At 39.8% G+C, this 20562-nt stretch overlaps 1 protein-coding gene across 1 annotated transcript in view; it reads left to right on the forward strand.

The window, feature by feature from the left end:
* The window catches only part of LOC129816555 (titin-like), a 176349-nt gene that overhangs the window by 37462 nt on the left and 118325 nt on the right, over positions 1-20562 (forward strand). The window contains 11 exon segments of the mRNA XM_055871143.1: positions 9017-9295; positions 16643-16921; positions 17027-17314; positions 17427-17705; positions 17823-18104; positions 18214-18492; positions 18651-18935; positions 19092-19382; positions 19535-19825; positions 19951-20238; positions 20354-20470. Coding sequence (XP_055727118.1) covers positions 9017-9295; positions 16643-16921; positions 17027-17314; positions 17427-17705; positions 17823-18104; positions 18214-18492; positions 18651-18935; positions 19092-19382; positions 19535-19825; positions 19951-20238; positions 20354-20470 — 2958 coding nt within the window.

The following is a 20562-nucleotide window of genomic DNA, read 5'->3' on the forward strand; positions in this document are numbered from 1 at the left end:
ATCTACTATCCCACTATATACCATGAAGGGACATTTAGTTGTGTTATAACTAATACATTCGGAAAGTCAACCTCCTCTGCTACACTAGAAGTTACTGAAAGTAAGCAATTAAGAAAATTGCCATCGCCAGTGGCCTCGTACAAAGTGAAAGTGACAACAGAGTATGAAATGAGTGAAGAAGATCTTGACCAAATGATTGACGATGAACTTGAATCGTACAATGGTGTTGAAATGGATGAGAAATCTTTACTACAGGTGCCACAGGCTGTCTTGCACAGACCTTGTGCTTCAGACACTTCACAATATTCTTGTTCTCCTGTCGAGATCAGGATCACTGCTCCAACACCAGTCCCATTCGAAATGATTGGAATAGACACAGAGATGTCTGAGGACGATGGCACTTCCCATCCTATGAAACACAAATTCACATTCTGCTATGATGCCGCGCAGGTAGTAAGTGAATCTGAGAAGATAAGTTCTTCAGAAGGCCAAACCGGAAAGGTTGAAATCAGATCTGATGTGTCCTTCCAATCTGCTGTGACTATTGCTAGATCTTCTGAGGTAGAAGCAACCATGGCTGGTGAATGGGAACAACATATACTATCTGGAAATTCTGAAGATTTGAGGCAGTCCCCTCTGAGTGATACTGGGCATATTTCTGACCTGACATTGATGCAGACTTTGGACAAATCTGTAGGTTCCCACAACCCTAAGGATAATGTTTCAGAATTAGCTAGATCAGAGGCAGACATGGCAAATGAGAGCAAACAGCATATACTATCCAGATTTTCTGAAGATTTGAGGCATTCCCCTCTCAGCCATACTAGTGATATTACTGATCAGGCATTAATGCAGGAGCTGGACAACTCTATAGGTTCCCACAGCCCCGAAGAGTATGTTTCAAACGTATCTAAACCAAAACAAAGTGTTTCAAAAGAAGCACCTACTATTACTGGGTGTGGTCTGCAATCATCTGCTGCGCCAGTCAAAGTGTCACAAATGAAGCAGGCATTTGAGGCACCTGGGTTGTCAGAGGCACCTGACTTGTTAGATACCACTTCTGTTGATGAAGTGAAAAAGTCCACAGAGTCATATTTCCCTGAGGAGTATATCCCAGAGGTTGCAATCCATCTTGATCATGATGATAAGTCATTGGCAACTAATGTTATGGAAGGAACTCCACTGCAGTCCAAACAAAACAGTATGTTAGTAGAAGGTAGTGATACACAGATTCAGAGAGCAAAGTTAATTTTAGCCAAAAGTGGGCCAGAGGTTGTATTACTAGGTGGTGCACAGATTTCTGCCAAAGTGAAATCAGTCTCCCCCAAATGTGCCCCAGAGGGTGTCCAGGCCATGTCTGATACTCTGGAGAAAGACAATGAAATCTGTATGATTTCTGGAGAAACTGTTGAGGAAGCTGACATAATTGACACCCACAGTCACTTAAGTATAAGAGAGGTGCAGGTGTCACCAACGCTTGTCAGACCTGAGGCAGTTAAGGCAGTCAAGACTAGCCATTCAACAGAATGTATGGGACCTCATGTAAAAGATCAAAATATGATAGAGGACAGTCTTTGTGAAAAAGTCCCAGTGTTGGTGACCCCAGACGATGTTTCAGCGTCAGTCTGTGATGAGTCTGTAAAGATAAAAAGATTATCTGGCTCATTTGCAGCTCCAGAAATTCATAGATTGGACACTCAGTCTTCTGTTGTTAATGACATGACTGATATTAATGAAAACTTGTCTCTATCTGAACTCTCAAAGGATAGCGCGTTTGTCAGTGTTACTTGGGCACATAGTGAAATTGTTAGTGAAGAAACAGCAGAGAAAAACGAGGAACATGCTGTTGCTGAGAGTGGTGAGCTTTCAGTGGTTTCAAAATCAGTTAGCGTCAAGCTCAAAGGAGATGGGTGTAAAGATTATCTTGCTGCACAAGGTCCACAACATCAAGCAGAGGCTAAACCGGAAAGTGCTGATCTAAGTACGGCTGTCAGTGAAGGTGCTTCAGGTGTGACCTCACTTGAGGAGGAGGTAGTGACCTTCAGTACTGTTTATGACTACTACCACCCACCAACTGAATGGGGCAGACCCTTATCACCAGAGTCAGATATGTCCATTGAGTGTGGTAGCACATTTAGTGAGGAATTAACAGAAATCGAGCAATTCTATACTCCAGATTCTTCAAATGAAAATTTGCAGCTCCCTAAAACTCCAGAATCTTTCCACACTCCTGAAACTGAAACCCCGGCAGGTTATATGACCCCTAATGAGTATGCCTTCTCTCCTCTTGAACGTAAAAGACCATCCACTGACTCCATTGAGAGGTTATTTTCTCCTGCTAAGTTCTTGAGGTCACCCAATGATGAGGGCATTGAGACAACACCCCCTGCATTTAGATTAGATGAAGGACGTTTCCTCTCAGAGCGTGCCCTTGGCCTTGGAGGACTACAGGAAAAAGTCCAGGGAATCCCTCCGGCTTTCCTCAAACCTCTCACCAAAAGGAGAGTTTTTGAACATGATTCGTTATCGTTTTATGCTGAGTTGTTTGGGTTGCCTTCACCTGAAGTGAAGTGGTTTAGAAACAAAACCCAATTTGTTGCAGATGAAAGGATTACAATGGACAGAGATGGTGACAATATCTGGCTTGTTATTCAGAACATTACGAAAGCTGATCAAGGTGAATATATTTGCGAAGCTGTTAACTATGTAGGAGAGGCAAAAAGCGTTGCACTAGTTGTAGTTATATCCAACGAGGCCAGATATATGCTCCCACCACCGTCAGTCACCCATCAGCATGTGATGGAGTTTGATGTTGAGGAAGACGATGACTCATCGAGGTCTTGCTCCCCTCAGGAGATTTTATTGGAGGTGGAGTTGGATGAAAATGAGGTTAAAGAGTTTGAGAGACAGGTGAAGATAGTTACCATGCCAGAATACACCGCTGACAATAAAAGTATGATAATATCACTCAATGTTCTTCCGAGTATGTGCGAGGAGAGTGGAGTTGACTTTGTAACGCAGGAAAGGGATGATTTGAAAATAGCTTTTGAGGTTACAGAAATGCCGCCTCGCTTCATCAACCCAATTTGTGATATGGAAACCCCTGAGAATACAACTGTAATGTTTGAGTGTTCTCTGATGGGAATTCCATCACCCATAGTATCATGGTTTAAAGGTAACAAAAATATCCCTCACAATAACAATAAATACTTGCACTCATCTGATGGAGACAATCATTTTCTTAAGATTAGGAACGTCAGCGCTCATGATAGTGGAATATACACCTGCCGGGCCATCAATGTGGTTGGGGAAACTCTTTGCAGGGCATCTCTTCTTGTGTTGAATCCTAAAAGCTTTATAGGAAAAACAAGAGGGAAAGAATTGACAGCTGTGTCTCTTGGTAGTGCTAAAGTTCAGCCTCAAAAGTTTGACTTGGTTGTTGGGACTGAGTTTGACGGTGAGCAGGCATCAGAAATAGAACTGGAATTTGAATTTCAGCAGGAAGCTGATGAATCACAAAAGGCTGTTAGACTTGTAGCCATGACGGACAATGAGATGAGTGAGCAGGGACAGAAATATGTCAGTATCAACTTTGGCGTTTTCGCAGAGCCCGCCAAAGATGATAAAATAGTTTTCAAAGGAAAGTCATCAGAATTGTGTAGTTTCCGGTTTCAAATGACTGAAACTCCACCAAAATGCATTATTCCTTTGACAAACGTCACTGCAGCAGTAGGAACTCCAGTGGTCCTCCAGTGTTTAGTGAATGGTAAGCCTCATCCCACCGCTGAATGGTACAAAGATGGCGATCCAGTGAAAGACACTCGGTACATGATCCAAGAGAAAGCATCTGGACATTTTAATTTGATCATCACAAATGTCGCCCAAAAGGATGCCGGAGAGTACAAGTGTCTTGTCCAAAACAAATCTGGATATACTGAAACAACTGGTTTGTTGAACGTGTTCTAACCTCTTCATGTCATTTGTTTTCATGTTGACGTTGAACTCAATTAAAATGTTTTTACTGTATGTAAGAAAAGTCGCTTTTATTCATTATAATGTGACAATTGTGAAAAATGTTCTGAAATTAAGTGTAGATCCTATTTATTGTGTATAGTGTGTAGTCACTTCACACATCAGAATGATTATACATGTTATAATCATGTTTGGTGAAGGGGAATGTTTGCTTTTCAAAACAGTTTAAATTTTTTTTATTGCATATTGTTTTATTTAAGGTGACAAAATGCGTATGAATACTTACCACCCATGTGTAATCAAAACATTGTTATCAAGGCATTCGTGTTAGGCCCATATTAAGATCTTTTATCAAAATGTCCAATGTTTTAATTAGCCAAATATTTCAAATTAATCATATACGTATGCATCCATGATAACTCAGTGTTGTTAGCATGACAGAGTATATGTTATTATTTATGGCGTAGTGCTTAGAATCACTGATGTGCAGAGTTTAGTTAGTTTTATTTATCTTTTGATGAATGAATGATTTTGAAAACAATCTGGTACACAACAAAAACATTTATCGAACACAATTAAAATGTATATTTTTTCATTAGGACCACAATGTAAAATTTCACCATTCAAAATAAAACCTTGGGGTTGGCTGTAAAATCGTATTTTTTAAAAGGTTCATTATATACAAACTGTGTGTGCTGTAAATACATGTATGATTCACTGTATATTTAAGAGGCAATTGTATTCTTAATGAATACTATATATTTGGGGTTATAAAATATTCACAAATTTGACTGATCTGAATGAACAAGCAATGTATTCATTTGGAAATGGGAGTAATTGAAATACATTATTTATTTGTACAGAAATCACTTCAGTTTGTCTCTAACAGTTTTTATTTATGTATAAATAAAGGAGGTATATGCTGATGTAAATTATTGTATGGTGTTGTCTTGATATCACCCTTTATGCTTATGCAACGGACACACAATTGACCAGCATGACCCTTTCTTTTATGGAAACTTTATCTCAATCTAACTCATTATTTTTTACTCAGAATATTCTAGCTTGACTGTGACAACAGTGGAAGAAGAACAAGAATTCTACACTTCTGGCCTTAAGTTACCTCACAAAACAAACGCTATTCTAGTACTTTAGAGAATAAAAAAAAAAAAAAGCCTATCTTTTTGACCCAACTCTCACCAGCAGCTGTCAATGTTGGAGAGGCAGCTAGATTTACTATCACAGTATCTGGCCTTCCAAAGCCTACTGTTTTGTGGTTTCATAATGGGAAAGTCATTACTTCATCAATTTACAAATTGGTTCATGAAAAAGATGAGTATGCTTTAATAATATCTGAGGTAAAAACAGAGTATGAAGGTGAGTACTCTTGTACAGCTAACAATAGATTTGGCCAGACAACCTGTACTACTTACCTGGAGGTGAGAAAGAGAGCTTCAACTACAGCTGAGCAATGGGTTGAAACATTTTTCAAAGCCACTGGCCAACCACCTAATTTCACTAGCCAAATCAAACCTATAAAATTCCAAGAGGGAGGTGAGGCTTACTTTAAGTATAAAGTAACCGGTGAACCAATTCCAGATGTGCAGTGGTTTAAAAGTGCTCATCAAATTCAGTGTGGTAAGTCTTGCATTATAGTGAACAACCCAGATGGCTCTGGCTTCATCAACATGAAGGGCATCCAACAGCAGGACAGTGGTCTCTACACATGTAAGGCTTCCAACCCATCTGGGGAGGCCTCTTGTAGTGCTGAGCTAATCGTGTTCAGAGAGTCTGTCTCTATATCTCAGCACCAGGAACAACATGTGGTTGTTCAGAAACAAAAAGGTTATACAGTATCCATGTCAGCTGAACAAGCTACAGAGTCCCGCTTGTACGAGGTCAACCTTCCTGGAGAGGCCAGGGCCAGCATTCAGGCAGGACATCAGGTGGTGTACACCATTGGCACAGAGGACAGCCACGTTGTAAAAACCCTTAGAGAGTTGGATAACTCAGCGGCTACTTTCCAAAAAGAGAAGGTCACCCATCAGGCTGCAGTTCTGCAGTCACATGAGGTACAAGAGAGAGTGTCTGTGCGTGTCACCTTTCCACTTCAAATTTCAGTAGTTCCTAGGAAACAGCTCCGTACAACTGCCTTTCATACATCTGCTGTTCAGGAGAACCCAAAGCTCACAAACCAGCACTGTGACCGTATCCAAAGCCCAGAAGTCATAGAGCTTCTATCTTCAAAAGAGAAGCATTCAAAATTAATGTCTGCCTCTTCTGAGGAGATAACCACCTTGGCGAGTGTAAGCACGGAGATATCAGGTGACAGGAATGCAGATAAAGTAAAGCCAACCTCCGAGCCAAAACATCTTGTCAGTAGTCATCAAGTTGAATCCCAACTGTCAATTTTAAAAGAACGATCACAAGAAATTCTCAAGCCACAGGAGGAGAAAAGTAATAAAGTCAAAGAAGGCGTTAAGATATTGTATTCCGCTATGTCAACTGAAAAACAGAAGATTCCTGTTGGACATACAACAGATGTGCCCTCTGCTGATTCTGCTCTTCAATCTTCAGTGACAAAAGTATTGTTCAAACCAATTCTCGCCTTAGTTTCGGAGACTAAACAAGCATTATCAAAAGAGACTAAATTCACCATGCAGAGACCGGATGCAGAGAAGGCTCTCCTTCGTAAGGATTACATTATGAAATCTGCGCTGACAGCTGAGGAGAAGCAGATGTTACAAGCGGACCACACAGAACAAGTGCAGAGTTTAGAAAGTGCTATCTCAGTATATTCTCAGGCAGAAGGTGAACAGGTACTGCATTTGGAGATAATCAGAGATCAGGATATCCTACCATCTGAGGAACCCTTTACTTGTGAGAAACCAGCTGTAGAACAAGCAGGTGCCAGGAAAAGCCCTACTCTTTTACAAACAGTAACCCACAATGAACGGAGATCTGTAACTTGCGAAGATACCACTGAGTTTGAGGCCAAGAGAGACACAATGACCATTCAGACCCAAAAACAAACCCCTACCCCATTACATCTTCAATCAGTTCATCCAGAAGGTGCCTTAACCAAAGAGGGAATTATTACCATTGAAAATCCAGACCAACAGACAGTAACACAGAAGCAGGAGAAAGATAGAAAACATGCAGCAACCTCAGAGGAAAGAAGGGAGCTTAGCACAGATTATTCCAAAGATCTTGATGTGTTCGTGACAGGAGTTCAGTCAGAGCTTAGAACAGAACCCAGACCACAGAACCATCTTTAGGTCACTTAACAGCCCATGCAGCTACCCAAAGAAACACCATTTACTAGTGATGTCAAACAGCACCGTGCATTAATCCAAAAAGAAGATTGTTGGAACATCATACATCATACAAGTGTGGCAGATAGTCAAGCATTAGAGGAAGGACAAACTGTGAGTTTAACAGCTGTTGACAAATGCACATGCAAAACCAAAATAGAGCCTACAGTACCTATTGAGCCCATACAAATAGTGAAGAATGAGATCGCAACTGAGAGTAGTGCACTTCTGGAAGCTACAGATCAAGATTTTGCCATCCTTAGACAAGATGGCAAAAGTCAGTCAATAACGATGGATGAAAAGTGTATGTTGATCGGTGAAATGTCCCAACAAATAACCAAATCAGAGTCGACAACAGTGAGTGTTAAAACTCAGCCCAAAATGACTGTTTTCATCTCAGAGTCTGGAGAAAGTCAAATTCTTCCAAAGGAGCTCACATTTGTTATTCGGTTTCAAAAACCAACAAGTTTGGAAATCAGACATCAGTTGAAAGATGCACTTCAGTCTGCTGTAGCTCTTGATCAGCCACTTATACTAGCAGATGTTGTTGGAAGTTTGGAGGCTAATAAGGTACAGGAAGTGAAGGTACGCAAGGAACCGAAACATGCAATCTTATCTTATCACTTATCTTATCACAACACCAGGTGCCCCTATGGAAATAACAATTGTTTTTGAAGGTCAATACCCCCAGACTGCAGATCTAAGGACTGAACTCCAGGCAGCTTTCTACTCAATTGTCTGTCGCGAGCAGCATGTTCTTACATCTGACCAACCCGGCACAATGCAAATCAACAAGCCCCAAAGACTACAGGTTAGCAGTGCAGCTTCCAAAGAAATGCTGTCATCGGTAGTGGAAACAAAGTAGCAGAGAGTGTAGTTGATTTTTCATCACCTAAAGCTCAGGCTGCTGCACGAAAGGAACGTAGTGTGGTGCAAGAGTCCAAAGTAACTCAATCCAAATTGGGTGCTCCAGCAATGAAAACTGTAATGTCACATCACATTACATACACAGTTCAAGTGTTCAAAAGAACATGACACATACACACTTACAATCATGAAAATTGTCAAGGAGAAGCACAAAATAGAGTATTTATTTGAGGATGTGAATGAAGCTGGAAAGACCACAACATCATCAAGACTCACAATTGATTCCAAAGGTTGGATAATGAGGATAGTTTTATTTTAACTCATCACCATACACATAAAGAACTACATTTTTCTAATGTGACATTACATTTTTTTGTCATCTTGGCAGCAAACTCATACTTTATTTCATATATTGAAATGTATATAATTGTCAGAATGCTTTTACCATACTTTCAATCCACCACTAATTCACCTTAGTATTGTTCTATATCATTATCCACATGCTTATTTATTCTATATCATGCTCAGGTATTTTCACTTTTCATGCTTATAAAAAAAGTTAGCGTCACCCATTAACTATTACATTTCACTCTTGGCCATTCTCCACTTGGCACTGAAAACTTTTTGCATGTTTTCAAGAGCAATTTTGTCATGGTTTCATTATTCATGATGTGATGAAGTCACTTTCCTTCTTCCTCCTCTAACCATTCCACCATTTCTTCACAGTCACTCCTGGAATGCATCCCACCATACCGTTGCATTCCACCATCCCTGTTCCAGCTCTGTGCACTTGTTTACATGTTCATTTTCGCATTATTATCTACCTGTGTACTAATTTACTTTTATTTTTGTGCACATTATAGTGCCACCTGTTTTCAGGTACAAAATCATTCCCCTGGAGATCAATGTTGGCAGCGGAGCCAAGTTCGAATGTGAAATTGAAGATGCACCAAATGTGAACTTCAAATGGTTCAAGTCTGGCACTTCGATCAAAGAGAGTGCAAATTGCTGCATCCTCAGTCAGCAACTGACATCTTCATTGGAGCTCCTGAGCCCAACCAAAGCTGACAGTGGTGAATACACCTGCAAGGCTACAAACCAGCATGGCAGTGACACCTGTGCTGCCATACTGACAGTGATTGGTGAGTGAACTGTTTCCTTTAACATTATTTATACAACTGTATGTACAGTATATTGATGTTTTATTTTCAGGTTTAATGTTAGACAAAGAATTGTAATGTGCACCTGTTGTCTCAACCTTTGTATAGTGTACCGGTTTGTCATGTAAATTAGGTATCCATATCCTATTACCTTTTCCCTATCTTTAATTACTTTTTATAGAGATGTACCCGCCAGTATTTAGTACAATGCTTGAGCCCATGACTTTATATGTGGGCAAACAAGCATCATTCCAGTGTGTAGTTACTGGCTCTTCGCCAATGACTATTGTCTGGCACAAAGACAATATTGCTGTTTCTTCTTGGGGGAACTATCAGATAACGTCTGACAAGACCAAATACTCCCTACAAATCAAAAATCTTCAGCTGATCGATCAGGGTAGTTACCTTTGCAAAGCATCGAACAGCGTTGGCACTGCTACATGCAGTTCAGAGTTGAGGGTTATCAACAAACCCAGTTTCGTAAAGACCTTCGAGACCTCAGTGTCTTCAGCCATTGGTAATACACTGAGGCTCGAAGGTCAAGTGGACGAGGACACTGGAGTGACCATCACCTGGATAAAGGATGGCAAAAAGCTCCATCAAACAATGGACTGTAAACAATCTTTTGAAGAAAAGGTTGTTGTTCTTGAAATTACTAAGGCAAATCTGAAAGATTCAGCGAAATATGTCCGTACAGCTTCAAATGATTCTGGGAGTTTAACTTGTTCTACGATGTTGATGGCACAAGGTAAGGTCTTTAAGTTGATTTCTTGTCGTAATGCAGTGTGTGTGTGACTACAGATACTAGTTTAGAAAATGCAACCGTTGAAATAAAAAAGACTGATCATTTAATTATATTTTAAGACACTAATGCTATGCAGCTACAACATATTCTTATGTTATTTTTTATGTCACAGTATTCTCTTTGGTGGTTACGTATTGGTTATTGTTTGACAACACGTTTACTGTTTTGCAACGCAATACTTCTTTCAGAACCCCCAACCTTTGTTAAGAAAATGGAACCAAAGCTAATGTGGAAGCAGGGCATAGCTGCTCGGATGCAGTGCACAGTCAAAGGATCAGATGAACTCAAAGCTTCCTGGTTTCTGAATGACAACGATCTCAGTGATGGAGATAAACATACAATCACTTTCAAGGCTGGTCTTGCAACTTTGGAAATAATTGATGTAAATGTGTTAGATAGCGGAAACTACACTTGCGAGGTGTCAAACGAAGCTGGTAGTGAGAGCAGCATCACTGAGTTATCTGTAAAAGGTTTGCCACCATTACATATTTTATTTGCTTAAAATTATTTTTCAACAAATCACAAATTACAGATAGCTGTATTTTATTTAATCTGATCTTTACTCTTAGATACCCCTTCCTTTCGAAAAGAATTGCAAATAGTTGAGGCAGTGAAGGGAACTCCTGCCGTACACAAATGTGAAATTAAAGGAACAGCTCCGTTTGAAATCATCTGGTTGAAGAATAAGAAACCGGTCGTCGCCACAGATAAAAAGTATAAGATCATCTATCAGGAATCCATTGCTCGTTTGGAGTTCTGCTCATTTGAAAGTGCAGACATTGGAGATTACCAATGTTGCATAGCCAATGATGTTGGTCAAATCACCACTAAGACGCTGGCCAAACTTAAAGGTTGGTATAGCTGGTAAATAGAAAACTCATATTGATTTGTCTAAATATGTTTTCTAAATAACATGGTTAATCGATTATATTTGTATAGAACCACCAACATTTGCGAAGAAGATTGAAACCATTACAGCAACATTGGGATATTCTGTGAAACTGCAGGGCACATTGAAAGTCTCACCCCCCATTTCCATCAAATGGATGAGGGACACTGAAATGTTGAGAGATGATGATCCAGATATCAAAATGACATTTGAGAACAACATTGCTATTCTGTCAATAACAGCTGTTGCCATTAGCCACGGCGGCAAGTACACTTGCCAAGCAGAGAATGAGACTGGACAAAACAAATATGATGCCACTCTAGCAGTTCAAGGTTGGATAACAACTATTGAAACATTTATATAAAACATATACATCATTTATAAATTTGTAACATTTACACACATAATACTCTTGTGACAACTAAATCTAATTAATTTGACTTTATTGTAGAACCTGCTAAAGTCTTAGAGAAAGCAGAATCCATCAACGTGACTTCAGGGGACTCTGCAACATTGGAATGCAAAATCGCTGGAAGCCCAGAACTTAGAGTGAAATGGTTCCATGATGGAAAGGAGATGAAAGGGAATCGAAAATATAAAATCACTCTAAACGATAATATTGCCATCTTAAAGATTATTGCGTCTGAAAAAGCAGACTCTTCCGAATACAAGATGGAAGTGTCCAACCGTGTTGAAAAGGACCAGTGCTCTATTACTGTGCTGGGTTAGCTTTTCTTCTTCGCTACTTTTAATAGTTTGTTTTCATGAAATCTATTTTAACGTGCAGTGTGAAGTAACATTTTCTTTCCAATAAACAGATCATATCATACTACCCTCTTTCACAAAGTCTCTGAAAAGACTTGATAGAATTATGGGTAAGGATATTTCAATGGATTGCAAAGTATCTGGATCCCAGCCTATGATTCTGTCTTGGTTCAAAGATGAGAAAGAGATCAAGTCTGGAGATGGATATCTACCTGAAATCAAAGACAACTCAGCTGCACTGAAAATTACTAAATTGGAAAAGGTTGACGCTGGAGTGTACACATGCCGGGCAACAAATTCTACAGGATCTAAAGAAAGCAGTGGAACCTTATATGTCAAAGGTTTATAAAGCTTAAGTCATTTTCTAGCCTTATGTCACACTCTCACATCCAATTGAAGTAGGCCTATCACATTTTCTAGGGATAATATGCTGATGAAAAATAAATATTTTCTTCTTCTTAACGGATTTTAGAACCTCCAGTTTTCACATTGAAAACTGACAACCAAGATGTTGTACCAGGATCTACCATTGTCTTGAAGTCTTCTTTCACTGGAACAGCTCCTTTTACGATTAAGTGGTTGAGAGAGGACAAGGAGATATCAAGTGGAGGCACATTTTTTATCAAGAAGGAGACCTACTCAAGTTTTTTGGAATTTCACTCAGTAAAACCCACCGACTTGGCTAAATACACATGCCAAGTGGCCAATGACGCTGGAACGGTGGCATGCACGGCTGTCTTGTTTGTGAAAGGTGCCATTTCCTCATGTACATTCCCAGCTCAATATGCATTTGTTGTTCTTGCATCAATGTTGGTTTACTTGTCTGATAATCAATGTCAAACTCTTTTTTAGAACCTCCATTGTTTGTGATGAAGCTTGAGGCTACGAAACTAGTGGTGAAAGGAAGTGCTGTGAAGCTGGAGTGTAAAGCAACCGGCACCCCTGAGATCATTTTTAAGTGGTTTAAGAACGAGATTGAGATGAGACAAAATGAGAAATACAAAATGGCTGTTACCAACTCAGTTGCCTCACTGGAGATTGCCAACTGCTCTGAGGATGATAGTGGAGATTATGTTTGTGTGTCATCAAGTGATGCTGGTAGTGACTGCTGCAGCAGCAGAGTTACAGTTAAAGGTTTGTTGAGTATTCTGTTTTTTAGATTCATAAAATGTTATTTTATGATTGTATTCTGACTTCATTGCCATGTTCTTTTAGAACTTCCAATATTTACGAGGACCTTTGAATCCAAAGAACTTATCAAAGGGTCTAATATTATGTTGGAAGGACAGCTTGCAGGCTCCGCTCCATTCACCACATCTTTTTACAAAAACACAAAGGCGATCAGAAATGATCAAAGACACAAGATAGTCTTAAAGGATGACATAGTTACCCTCCAGATGTTGGCAATTGAAGCCGGAGATGCTGGAAAATATCAGTGTACAGTAGAAAATGAAGTTGGGAAGTCATCTTGTGATTGTGAAATGACACTGAAAGGTTGGTGTGAAAACCTTACTTTTAAGTATATTTATCTGTTAATTTCGGTATACTTTCAGTTAAAATGTTCTATGCTTTTCCACCTATAGAACCGCCATCATTTTCACAAAAGATAGAGAATATGAATTCCCTAGTTGGCAGTGAGATTTCTATGCAGTGTACTCTGAAAGGATCAGTACCTATGACTGTGTCATGGCTGAAGGATGACCATGAGGTCAAAGATGGTGAACATGAGCAGATGTCCTTTGAAGACAGGACAGCACTGCTGCGTATTTCAGATATTCAAACAAAATATGCTGGGAAATATACTTGTCAGGCCAAAAATGAAGCTGGCAGCCAGAAATGCTCTGCGTTATTGGTAGTCAAAGGTTGGTTGACGTTTATGAGGATGTTTTTCAGTTTGGATTTTATACTCTGATGTTGAAAACTCATTGTTTAATGTTATATTTATCACAGAACGAGCAAATATCACTGAACTTCAGTGTTGGTTCTCAGGAACCAAGGTCCTTAAATCAAAACGGCTGAAGGATGGAAGAGAGCTGACATCAGGACAAAGAGACAAAGTGCAAAGCACAGATAATAGCTCTGTACTAAATATTCTCCATACAGAGAAAAGCGATAGTGGAGATTACACCTTTGATCTTTCCAATGACGTTGGAAGCAGTACTTGTGAAGCCACAGTTTCTGTCCTAGGTCAGCTAATTTATAAATATTTTAATCTATATTTTGAGCTTTTTGTACAGGTATACCTGATTGGACAGTATTATCATTACTTTCTTTTTTATTTATGCAAGATCAAATCATGAAACAATCTTTCGCAAAAAAACTGAAGGAAACGGAGAGTATCAAAGGATCATTTGCCCACTTGGAATGTCTTTTGTTTGGCTCTCTGCCCATATCTGTAATCTGGTACAAAGATGAGAAAGAGATCAAGACTGCTGATATTGTGAAGAGCTCAAATGCGTCTTTCAAGTGTCAAGTCATTGGCACAAGTCCGTTTGAGGACCTGTGGCACAAGGATTTAAATGAAATTAAATCCAGCACAAAGCACAGCTTCTCACAAGTACAGGACATTCTGAATCTTGAAATACAGAAATGTGATGGTGTAGATGTTGGTGAATATGATGTTGAATGCTTGTTCAAATTAATTGAAAAATATCTGGATCTCTTCCTATCACTATGGAATGGCAGAAAGATGGGAACAGAATTGACGTTGGTGGAAAATATAAACTTGTTCGTCAAGACATTTCTATGTCTTTGGAAATCAGACAGTTAGAGAGAGCTGATGCCGGCACTTACTCTTGCAAACTGACAAATAAAGCAGGAAGTGTTGAATGCAGTGGGGCAGTGGTGAAAGGTCAGAATTGATCAAAATGATATATATTTTATATATTTCTCTCTCGTGTTAGGGTCAGGCCAGCTGATTAACTTGGTTGCCATTGTTTCTTTAGCGCCACCAAGCTTTGTGCTGTTGCCTGAGTCTCATACAGCCCTTCCTAACTCCAACATGCGATTTAAGAGCACGTTTAAAGGAACACCTCCTTTTACAGTGAAATGGTTTAAAGATGACACTGAATTGATCACTGGACCATCATGTTTTATCGGACTGGAAGGATTATCTTGCTTCTTAGATCTTTACTCAGTTGGAGTTTTGCAAAGTGGAATTTACTCTTGTCAATTTAAAAATTATGCTGGCATTGAAAGATGTAGTGCCGCTTTAATGGTGAAAGGTTGCAACATGCTCTTATTTAAACTAATGCATTGGCTTCCATCTCCCCATTTTTCCTCAACTGGCTTCGATTATTCCGTCTGTCCTCGATTGCTTTTATCTGTGCTCTATTGCTTTGCATTTTCACAGCTCCTCCACCACCTCCTTTTTACAGCTCCCTGACCAGTTCACAGCACCTTTACCTGCTCCTCCATCACACCAACAAATGTTGTGTCACTCTTCCCATTTCCCTTGACACATTCTTCTTGCCTTTACTCCATAACAGATTCATCAAATCACATCTTTTTGCAGTTCTTTGCAAGCCTCATATTCTTTCACTGTGTCAAGGTGCATGTGCTTCAATAAGCTAATTTTGCAATATGTTGGCTTTGCAGAACCTCCTGAATTTGTGCTAAAATTGCCAGTCACAAAGTTTGTGAAGAAGTGCGAGCCACTCCATCTTGAATGCAAAGTTAAGGGTGCGCCCTCTCTGCGAATGCAGTGGTACAAAAATGACACTAAGATCACAGATGGTGACAACTATAGAATATCATTTGTTGACCCAATGGCAGTCCTTGAGCTGCGCACCACAAGATTTGATGACAATGGAGTCTACACCTGTGAAGCAACCAATGTCGCTGGAAGTATAAGCTGCAGCACAACTCTTAGAGTCAAAGGTTAGCCAGTAATAAATTACATTGGATTTTGATGTTTTCCATATTCCATTTAATATTCCATAATAATCCATTATTAGTATAGTGTCTGTTGGTGGTATTACACCGGTATGTATTTGAAGCTTTGCTGCGTGTAGCAAACAGCTGCTTCTTAACGATTCTCAATGTTTTGTAGACGCACCATCTTTCCTCAAAGTACTTCGGCCAATTGAAGGAATGAAAGGAAAGGATGCTAGCCTACACTGTGGGATGTTTGGCACAGCACCCTTTGAGATTACCTGGGCCAAATACAAAACGCCACTAAAGGAAAGTAGGGAATATAAGATTGTGAATGAGGTTACCGCTGCCACTCTTCATATAATTGGATTGGAAGCTTCATATTTTGGAGAATATAAGTGCAAGGCACCAAACAGTATAGGATATGAAACATGCCGTACTACAGTTAAACTCAGAGGTTAGTAGAAATGCGTCGTCGGTGGGTATTTTTTCCCAGATTTTTTCGATAATTGATCCAGCTTTTAACCATGAATTACTCCTTCATGATGATTTTTTTTTCACCTCTCCATTTTTGTCCTCTCTCAGAACCACCAACGTTTGTGGAGAAATTGTTGAATACGACATGCACATTGGGTGAAGAAGTCACCCTGACAGCCACTGTCAAAGGCTCTCAGCCAATGACTGCATCTTGGATACAGGATAAGGATCACATTCTCAGAGATGGTGACATCCAGAAAATTACCTTTGAAAACAACCAGGTCCCTCTTAAAGTCTTTAAAGCAGACTCACTGGTAATGGGCAAATACACGTGCCAACTCCGAAACGATGCCGGAGTTGTGGAATGTTTTTCTAACATAACTGTATTAGGTTTGTACATTTCCATTTGATCTCTAATTCCATTTTCTCCCCTAATTCGCTTAATTTTTTCCCCAGTCATTGCTTTTTTTAATTATTCCGTTTCTGTAAGCACACCTCTGCTCGTGTTCTTTATTTTCAGAACCCGCTAAAGTTGTGGAGAGACCAGAGTCTTTCAGCGTGACTGCAGGTGATATTGCAGCTCTAGAAGTCAAAGTGTCGGGGACACCAGAGCTGAAACCAAAATGGTTTAAGGATGGAGTCGAGCTTTCCTCTGGCCAGAAGTACAACATCTCCTTCTCAAAGATGATCTCCAGCTTGAAAGTGTTGTCTGCAGAGAGGATTGATATGGGAGAATATACATTTGAGGTCAAAAATGAGGTTGGCAGTGATCTCACCAAATTAAACCTCACTGTCCTAGGTTGGTGGCCCCTTCCTATACACAGTATGATATGACATTTTTCTAATTGTCTAATTGCCTAGTGTTTTACCTAATGCCTGGTTACTAACCCTGTCCTCCTCTTAGATAAAACCATACCTCCAACATTCACACGGAAACTGAAGGAATCTCAACCTATTGTTGGAAAAGCTGGAGAAATGGACTGCAAAGTCTCTGGTTCTGCACCTTTCACCATTACCTGGTACCATGATGAAGAGGAGATCAAAACTGGACCAAATTATGAGATTGCATTCAGTGACAACACCTGCACACTTAAAGTGCCCACTCTTAAGTGGTCTGACTCTGGAGTGTATAAATGCAAAGCCGTAAACAAGGCCGGAACCAATGAGACCAGTGCCTCTTTCATTGTGAAAGGTCAGTAAATATACATTACTTGTTTGGGCTTCGTAATTGCTATTGATTTTTGATGTAACTGATTTAATGTCAGATGTCTGCAAGCTAAAAAGTATGTATTTTTTCTATTTAGAACCTCCTTCTTTTGTGATGCCACCTCAGCCATTGGAAGCAATGCCTGGCACAAATGTAACTTTCTCAGCAATTGTCAAAGGAAGTGCCCCACTGAAACTGAAATGGTTCAGAGGCACAAAGGAAATTGTGTCTGGAAAAGGCTGTGAAATTGCTCTACGGGACAATACAGCTACTCTGGAGCTATCCAAAATTGACAAATTCCACGCTGGAGAGTATACATGCCAGATTATTAATGATGCTGGGAAGGAAAGTTTCCTAGTTAACCTGTCTGTAAAAGGTTGGTCAATAATTGAAAATAATATTTTTATTATATATTTTTATTAATAGAATTAAAACAACATTCACATTTTTTATCAGAATGTGGACTAATAAACTTCTGTATGATTTTACTCAGAACCTGCTAGCTTTGTTAAGAAGCTGAACGACCACTCTGTTGAAAAGGGAAAATCATTGATACTTGAGTGCACATACACTGGAACCCCAAAGATATTTGTCACCTGGTATAAGGACGGCAAACAGCTATATGCCTCTTATAAGCACCACGTCACTACCACAGAGACCTCCTGCATCTTGGAGTGTCTAAACAGTGACGATAAGGAAGCAAGTGGGGAATACGCTTGTGAAGTTTCCAATGATGCTGGAAAGGATACCTGCAAAGCACAAGTGTCCATTTTAGGTTTGTTTGCCTAAATTGACTTGGTAATTTATTGGGATTGTCCTATGCTGTATATATCTGATGTACATGTGCATGTTTCTGATTTAACTGTTTATATCTGTCACTTTAGAACCACCTCATTTCATTGATCATTTGGAGACAATGGAAGTTACTGCTGGTGATGCAGTTTGTTTGAAATGCCATGTTGGAGGAACCCCTGAAATTAAGGTGGCTTGGTTTAAGGCCGACGGAAAAGTGAGGTCCTCCCCTACTTGCAAAATAGAGTATTCCAAAGGCATTGCTTGCTTGAAATTGAGCAAAGCAGCCGAGGCTGATATTGGTGAATACACATGCAAAGCTGAAAACAGAATAGGATCAGCCTCATCCAGCTGTCGTCTCTCTGTCCAAGGTGATGCCCTTTGTCTTTTTTTAGGAATGTTCTCTTTTTAATCAGAAAATATTCAGCTTTGACTCTGCATTGGTTATGAAATTAACAACTAGTTTGAAGAATTTTCATAATTTTTTGCAGCTAATGTCATATTGTTTGTTAAATGATCCTATTTTCAGAGGCAAAAACGCCACCTACCTTCCCCAAGAAAATAACCAGCATTCAACAGACTGAAGGAATGGAAGTCAAATTTGAGTGCCGCGTGGCAGGCTCCTCGCCCATTGAGGTCTCTTGGCTTAAAGACGGTGAAACTGTGAAATCCAACGACTATACCATGAGTTATGATGATAACACTGCTGTCCTACAAATATCCAGAGGTGAAATGAGACACTCTGGGGAATACACTTGTGTTGCTACCAACAGTGTTGGGACTGCATCCTGCAGAGCCAAACTCACTCTTAAAGGTCGGTCAGTTGTTCCTCAAAGAGGTTGTTTTTTTACTTGCTGACTGAGAGACAGTGCACGTTCTGTATTAGTACAGTATCATATTGTACAGTATCGACGCTTTCATTTCAAAGTATGCTGTATGTTCCAACTCTTTCCCATCATTGAACTTTTAGAGCCAAGATATCCCCCTGTCTTTGATAAAAAGCTGTCACCCGTGGTGGACGTTTCAGTGGGTGATAGTGTGGAATTGAAATGCCACATGACTGGATCTTTGCCATTAAAAGTCACTTGGTCAAAAGATCACAAAGATATTCGAACAGGGGGAAATTACAAGATGTCCTGTGTGGATAACACCCCACACCTCACTATATTGAAAGCAGATACATCAAATTATGGCTGCTACTTTTGCCATGCCACTAATGACATTGGAAAGGACTCTTGTTCCACTGAAATTACTGTCAAAGGTATTTGGCCCACTGCCTCACAATTTTAGTCCCTCATGTTTCTTGAGAGAAACTTTTGGTATAGTACTGTTCGCTTTAGCCTCCTTTGTCACATTAAGTGAACATTGCAATCTTGTTTCGTAAACCATTAATGCTTTAACATTTTTTTTCAGAGCGCAAAATCCCACCTTCATTCACCAAAAAGCCCACAGAGACCCTAGAGGAAACGGAGGGCAAGATGGTGAAAATTGAGGCACGTTTGTCTGGATCTCAGCCAATGACCATTAATTGGTATAAAGATGACAGTGAGATTCACAGCTCTGATCACTATGACATGTCTTTCAAGAGCAACGTGGCTGTGTTGTGTATCAAGAGCTCCAAAGTCTCAGACTGTGGGAGGTATACCGGCACAGCCACCAATGAAGCAGGCACTGCCTCTTGCAAATTGACAGTTACCATAACTGGTAGGTCCATATTATTATTTGTCTACTATGTTGTGTTTCTCCATAGAAAGTTAGATATAAATAATGTGTGTCTGCATTACCATATGCCATGTATGTTTTTCCATGACTTTTCCTTATTAATCCAGAACACAAGAAGCCCCCTACATTTGACCCCGCTCTCAAACCTGTCACGCTGACCGAGGGTGAGAACCTGCACCTTAGCTGCCATGTCCATGGATCCCCTTCTATGACAATTCAGTGGATGAAGGACAGGAAAGACTTGAAAAACAAGTCCAGCAGTAAAATAAGTTTTGCCGATGGTGTTGCCTCTTTGGAGGTCATGCGTGTATCAAAGAATGATGCAGGGGACTATCTCTGCAAGGCAACCAATGAGGCTGGTAGTGAATTTTGCAAGGCCAAAGTGACTATCAAAGGTACACGTTCTGGACCATATTTTTATTCAAATCATATCCAAACATTTGTTGAATCAGCTGTCATGAATGAATGGTTATGGTTTTTATAACAGACTTCTTGAATTATGCTTAATAGCAGAGAAATCCAAAGCAGCACCTGAACCCGCTGAAGAGGAACCAACAGCAGCACCAGTAAAGAAACTGGACAACTTGTTCTTCATCGATGAGCCCAAGCCTTGCCATGTAGCCGAGAGTAAGTGTGATGAAAAGAGATTTAGAAGCATTTAATTAGTATTCCATTAACAGCCTACAGTTTTTATTAATAGTTGGATATCTAACATTTCC

The sequence above is a fragment of the Salvelinus fontinalis genome, chromosome 19 (assembly GCF_029448725.1).
Source record: "Salvelinus fontinalis isolate EN_2023a chromosome 19, ASM2944872v1, whole genome shotgun sequence".
Classification (NCBI taxonomy): domain Eukaryota; kingdom Metazoa; phylum Chordata; class Actinopteri; order Salmoniformes; family Salmonidae; genus Salvelinus; species Salvelinus fontinalis.